At 37.3% G+C, this 6851-nt stretch overlaps 1 protein-coding gene and 1 long non-coding RNA gene across 3 annotated transcripts in view; both read right to left on the reverse strand.

The window, feature by feature from the left end:
• The window catches only part of LOC108553857 (uncharacterized), a 4827-nt gene extending 3895 nt beyond the window's left edge, over positions 1-932 (reverse strand). The window contains exon 1 of the mRNA XM_017908907.1: positions 795-932. Within this exon, the coding sequence (XP_017764396.1) occupies positions 795-932 (138 nt within the window). The remainder of the gene's footprint in view (positions 1-794) is intronic.
• Positions 933-1558: 626 nt separating this feature from the next.
• LOC108553908 (uncharacterized) lies at positions 1559-6809 on the reverse strand. Of its 2 annotated transcripts, none has more exons than XR_001890669.1 (3): positions 6536-6809; positions 5611-6398; positions 1559-5116 (listed from the first exon to the last, which is right to left on the reverse strand). It is a non-coding gene; the product is annotated as an uncharacterized LOC108553908 (long non-coding RNA). The 2 variants fall into 2 exon arrangements; XR_001890668.1 differs by having other exon boundaries at positions 5225-6398.
• Positions 6810-6851: the final 42 nt, after the last annotated feature.

Raw genomic sequence — 6851 nt, forward strand, 5'->3', positions numbered from 1 at the left:
AGAGAGAGAGAGGGAGAGAGAGAGAGAGAGCGAGAGAGCGACCAAGGAGAATCGTCTGTCAACCAAGAAAATATTGCGGATGGTCAGATCATTGATTCTCTTGCCAACTATCGACAGTATCGTCCCCGCCAATAAAGTTCTTCTACCAATTAATTTTCTTTTTTATTTTACTGTTCGATAGAGCAGTCAGCGAAATCTAACATAGGATTAGAACCAATTTTTGTTCTCCTAAGCTTCCAAAAGTTTTTCAACGCAATTCATTATCATTGATTAAACGACTTTCTATTAAATTGTATGAATTTTTGAATTTACTTTCATTGCAGGTGAAATTATATTTTTTTTGTAGTAGTTCCGAAGTATATTGGCGTATATAGTACATAATCAGTATAAAGTACTATACAGTTGCAAATTATTGCTGACGAATTGATCGATTAATCGCTTTATTAATTTCGTGCTCACAGATACAAACAGTACTTTCTGGTCGAATTTGGATATTTCATTTTATATGGCACATATCAAAAAACAATTTTTTTTAGTAATCAAAATGAATGAATGAGTCAGAGGAGTAATCAAAATGACTTTGACTTTGGATAATCATGGTCATGCGGAAAGCGTCGACACGCAATACCAATGCACTTTAAGAAATGATGCAATAAATATGGTGGAAAGAAAATACGTGTTAGATTCTCATACTATCAAAGGCACAAGATCAGATGGATAACAATAGCGGCATCACTTGTTAATATGTTCATAACGTAATCATTATGTCAGCTAACCAATAATTTCGTACTAACTTTATTCGTCGATTTACTCCCATAATTTTTCCTTTTCATTTCATTCCATACCGTTAGGTTCTGTTCCATTCCATTCCGTTCCGTTTTGTCTGTTCCATTCCATTCCATTCCATTCCGTTCCGTTCTGTTCTGTTCCATACCTCTTCATTCCATTCCGTTCCATTCCGTTCCGTTCCGTTCCGTTCGGTTACGTTTCGGTTCGTTTCGTTCCGTTCCGTTCCCTTCCGTTCGGTTCCGTTCCGTTTCGGTTCGTTCCAATTCATTTCTTCTTGTTTCTTCGTCGAATTTTTGGTTTCAATTCTTGTTTGACATTAAAAGGTTTAAATTTGATACCAATTTTTCATAGATACGACGGCACGTTATTCGATATTTTCAATTCTATTCCGAAATCGTTTTATTTCTAACTTAGTCTTACTGAATACCGCGTAACATAATTTAATTTATAATTAGGTTTCTTTTTTTCACGCAAAAACAAAGATTATGCAAACGGCATTAGTTTGTTCCGTAAACGAATTAGGAATTTGTATGTTTCTTAAGTTCATATGATCGGATTTTGTTATAATAGATCGTGCATGAAACATAATTCGGTAAACACTCGGCTTCTACGAATTCTTGTAAAAAGGGATAAACTTCGACTTCAAATGCATAGAGGTGTATCGTTAATAAGTGAAGAATGGAAAGGGAATCGGAAGTGATAAAAGAAAAAAAGCACGCGTTAAATAACACTTGCCTTGCTATGACGAAAACACGCAATCTTTGCTTCATCTGTTTTAATTATTTATTTCGTTCAAATTAATGTAGGTTTGAACGAAGAGACCGCTTTCAAATGGTATAGGCTGCGTCATGTAAGCATGCGCAGCCAATTACGCAGGATCTAGTACGTAGTCGGTTAAACCATTTACACGATTAAAGGTTGTAGTTCTGAAACCTTTCGAATACGATCCCGTTGCGTCAACCGACTTTTTGATTCATTTGCAGGATCACGCGCTTGATCGATCGACTGATATGGACAAGTTATATACTAGCGCCACGTTTACACTTCCCTGCGTATCCAATGGTACATTATTAATTAGTTCGTACTTTCGACTGGTTCGATACCGTGACCATTATCCAATAAGAAGCGATAGAATGGCAAGTTAACAATTTCACCTTAAATACTATCATAAACATAAGCTATAAATTATAAATATAAATTATCCCGTCACGCATACAGTATTATACAGCGAGTAGATAACAAGGTGGATGCGATACTGCATATATTATATAACCAGGGACACCAATGGCTGGGCAAGTGTTTTTAAATTTTACGATTCCGTTCGAGTCGTCTGTTTCGTTGTGTCTCATTGTATTTCGTCGTATCGAATCGACTTTATCCAAATGTATTCGCGTCTAAGTGAATTCCCTGTTTAGGTAATTTTGTTTATGTCTCGTGACATACGTGTTTACTCGTATATATCTATATAAACGCCTACTATCGTTGTGCAGCATGTTTGTTTATTCATACTAGAGTTAGAAAAGCGTCGAAATCGTGTCTTGAAATAACTATGCAAATGCGCGTTCAGTCACATGTATACGAACGATGACGAGTTAGGTGCGATAGTGGTATTGTCGATTGACCTATCTCAACAGTTTTTCATCGTATTTTACTTTCAAACGAACTGCATTTTCATCATACCATTGTTATACTTCGATACCAAGCCCTTGTTAATTTTTTCAATCGATACACAGAAATGAAAAAAGAATCGAGAAACGTACTCGATCGATTTCAGAGAAGCAGCTAGATAGCTATAGCGTTTGCTACGCATTTGCTACGCGTTTAACATGATTACCCGGTGCCAATAATTTGGCGTTGCCTTGGCTAGAATTGTATAGCTAGTGAGAATAGATATCGTTATAATAGAGTAGCAACGTAATCGAGATACGTATGCGATATTAGGACCACGTCGCTTCTGCCAATGAACAGAGAACAATCCCTAGTTTCTTTAACTCTTCCTATCTTCTTTCTCCCCCTATTTTAATACGGACATCTTTACTGCGGCCAGCGAAATCATATTTCTTTATGACATATTCAGGTGCAATGCAAAGGCGAAAAGATGTTACGTTCGTGACCGACTTGTTGACAATGTAGAAGAAATCGGCGTTTACAAGAGCAAAATGGATCCAAATCGCTTTTACGCATCTGGCACGAATCCCGTGCTTAACGTTTCGTTATAAATATCATTTATGTTAAGCGGTGTTTTTGCTCGCTTGTTCGGGCGAATGCGAGTGACAATTCAGAATCATAGAATTATTGTACTTCATTGATATCGATCGCAACAAGCTAACTCTTTCTATCGTCTCACGATTCAAGATGTTTCGAAATTCATAATTTCAATTTCATAAATGTAATTCATCGACTGTAGATAATATCTGGCATTTATTTACGAATTTATCGATAACGATACTATTGCTGTCAGGCAGAATCGTAACGCGGACTTGAAAATATCAAATACGATACGTCACCCTGCATCTGCGTCTTCTATAAAGTTATTTCGTTTAAAAATAAATAAAGAAGAATTCTCGTTCGATGTCATGCCATTTCGTATATCTCGCGAAACGTGTCTTCTTACAATTCTTACATCTGAAATTCTAGATTACCGAATTAATCGACGAGTAAAATATCGTTTTGAAATATTTCGCTATAATTCAGAACTCGCTGCTTCTTGGTACACGTATTACTTTAATAACTCGCTAGCGATTTTCTCATAATTCGTCTACAATTTTACCTTCGTTTCATTTGCTCGAGAGGCTCATTATCAGAAGGGATCTTTATACGCTGCGAGGAACGAAAAGGAAATACCATACGCTTATAATCTTATCGCGCTCACGTGAAAGAAAATATTTACTATTTCCTGCAATCGACGTGGTATGTGTTAAACGAGACGAACGAATGCACCAATGCAGATGAACAGAAGGCTCGCCTACACTGATTCTACGTATCGTAGAAAAAATGATTCGGGTCGTTGGTTATCGTCAACCAATTGTCCGTATAGCATTCGTTTTTGGAGATAAACGATAGAGACTCGTATTAAGAATACCGTTCGTATTTCGTTTGGACGAAAGCAAAGAGGGAAAGAACACCGGAAGGCACTATATCGCTACTATACCGCCACGTAGACGTAGAAGTATACCTGTACATCTTGGTCACGATAAAGCAGGGCTATACATAGACTATACGTCGAACTAACTACTGCTAAATAGTACGGGTTCTATCTTTCAGTCGGTTCGACCAACGCAATAATACAGAATACGAGAATAAAGCTACGCAACGTAAAGTGAGAAAAAATTTGGTGTGATCGATGCCAGACCAGGCCAGCGTTCTTCCTTTCGGGTCAAACAAGTTCGTTGGCTTTTTTTCACGGAGCATGGTCTCACCCGTTTCTCAAACCTTCCTCGACTCTATACTCTGTTCCGTGATAATTTTCGCTTCCTTCAAGAAATCGCTCGATTAATTCGGTTTCGTTATGCATTTGATCCTCCACATTTTCGTAAACCTTCACTTCCATTCTATTCGTGTTGTAAAAAATTGTCGGAACAAAATCTTCCCCGACCGTCGATCGATCGAATCGATCCACGAAGGTTTAATTTATTCAGCCTTGACGCGTCTAATTAAAGAGACATTGAACTGTATACACTGAACGGAAAACTCGAACCACATTCGAAAATAATCATGGCGAACAAATATCAAAATCGGTGTGCAACTATAAAAAGTCTCGACTAATTTATTGATATGGATCTGTAATTAAATGTGATATGACTCGCATCGGTACAATACAAAACAAGAATAAACGAGCCAATTTATCTCTGTGTCTCATCACGTTGCGAGAACATATTAGATCGAGTAGTAGATAGTTCGAACGATAATATCGAGCAATAGAATCGCCGATAAGATGTGTTTTGATACTAGAATAATCTTATAGGCTATGCTATCCATCATTTTTTTCGCACTTTATATCTACCTATGTTCTCTCATTGTACTACTTTAAACACACATCATCTCTCTTTCTCTCTCGATACCAGCTGATATGATCGTTGAACGGATACGCACGTGACTTTGGTCTTACGATACGAACTAATGAATAACATACATGTTTTCACTGTATGAGTAAACATTACGCGCGCGTTCGCGTGTCCCATTGCTTCAGCATCCATCCTCTGACATTATCGTTGCCGATATAACCTAATTAGAGTATAGGATAACCATTCCATATTAATTTAGGGAATATAAGGTCCGATGTATGCAGAATTGGCGTTTGATTTGACTGGATCGAAAAGATCAGGTCCTGAAAGAAAATAAAGCGAGCTGTTAATTATACCGAGGCATTTTACATAACGTTGAATAAAACATATCTAATAATTGTTCTAATAAACGAATATAAAATAAAATATACCATTTATACTTAAAGTATAAAGTTTATATTATTCAAATACGTATATAATACTTTCTCATTCGTACACACGCGTGAACATCGAAAATGACGCCCAATAAAATAGTTATCGAAAATCGAATATCACACTAAAACCTTGGGCAAGGAGAAATTTTTGTGCGTTCTACTATTTGACCTTGAATCGTGGATCCACGTGCTGTATAAAATCATGCCTTTACGCCCGACGGTCGAACGTCGTTCTTGTTCCTTTTATTTTCGCTACTTATGGATCGAGCAGTTTGTGAAAAAATTTATTCGTCGATTTCTTTCCGAAAATATCGCGGTTCACTTTTCAATAATAAACTCGCATAGCCACGCGCGAATGCCAAGAGTGAGAGAATCGCATTTACCTCGCGGTACTTGTACAGAATTCGTTGCTTCAAAATATCGTATATTTTCATTTCGTATTACTGCTGTTTAACGCGTTAGACATCGAACCAATCTATCGCGAAAGTAACACGAATCGTCGCAATCCATTGTCGGCCATCTCGTCAATAAATGAACCGTGGCTTCACGAAACATACATAAAAGTTATAAAGGAGATGAGACGAACGAGCGTTCAGTGTGGCCGGTCGAGTCGACAAATTACGTAACATATTACGCGCGTCTTCTGCCACACCGTGATCGTTCTGCTTTAACTTTATCACGCAGGATACGCAGTAGATGAGTCGTCACGTCTCTCTCACTCCCCTTCTCCTCCTTACTCGTGTCGATCCAATCTTTCTTTTTTTTTATTGTTAGATCAAACTCCACCAGCCAAAATTCGAAATTGTGTTCTTTTTGATAGCTGCCAAACCATTCGAATATAATCTATTCTAAATTATTTTTATTTTCACGAGTCGACGTGAGGTTAACTCGTGGAACAAGTTTGTGACATGCGCACTACTCGGTTCGTAAAACAGACAGAGATCGAGTAAACCGATAATCGTGTTTGGATGACTCACTACTACCGAAGAACGACAATAACTCATTAAAATTAATGAACCCCCGATAAATAACTATAAAAACTAAGTAAACTTTTACAAGTTTCTTTTCATTCCTTTTATGTATATTCCTTTTATGTATCCGACGAGTCGTCGTAATTGAACCTTTTATTGTCGCAAATCTGTTCGATATCGATTTCGATAATCTATTTTACCTGAAACAATAGACACCATATGATACGACACCAAGTACGAAAACCAGTGGAAGAAGCAAGGCCATGAGCAGTTGTTTTCAAAAAGCTATAAAAACAACTACTAGGAAAATAACCGCAGGCAACTGTGAATAACATACGCTCTTTTTGATAATTCCGTGTTTCCTAATATCTCCATCTTGCCCTCTTTTGCGCCGAAATTACGCCTACTTCTTTGGCACTTGCCTTCATGTACTATCCATAGCCGCAAAACCAAACTACATTCCAAATTATATTATTCATCTATCAATCATTGTTCCCTTTTTGTAATCAGTTGCACATTTTGTATCGTCTTATCATCAACGTTTTGCTTTGGCGAAACGATGAAATAACTTATTGAGGAATGTGTGTCAAAAGTGGAAGAAAGTTACGTAAATCGGTAGTATGATAGGTATTGTAGTTGGGTGCTGCTGGTTC

This window comes from Eufriesea mexicana, unplaced genomic scaffold (genome assembly GCF_001483705.2).
Source record: "Eufriesea mexicana isolate 0111107269 unplaced genomic scaffold, ASM148370v2 scaffold13881, whole genome shotgun sequence".
Taxonomy (NCBI): domain Eukaryota; kingdom Metazoa; phylum Arthropoda; class Insecta; order Hymenoptera; family Apidae; genus Eufriesea; species Eufriesea mexicana.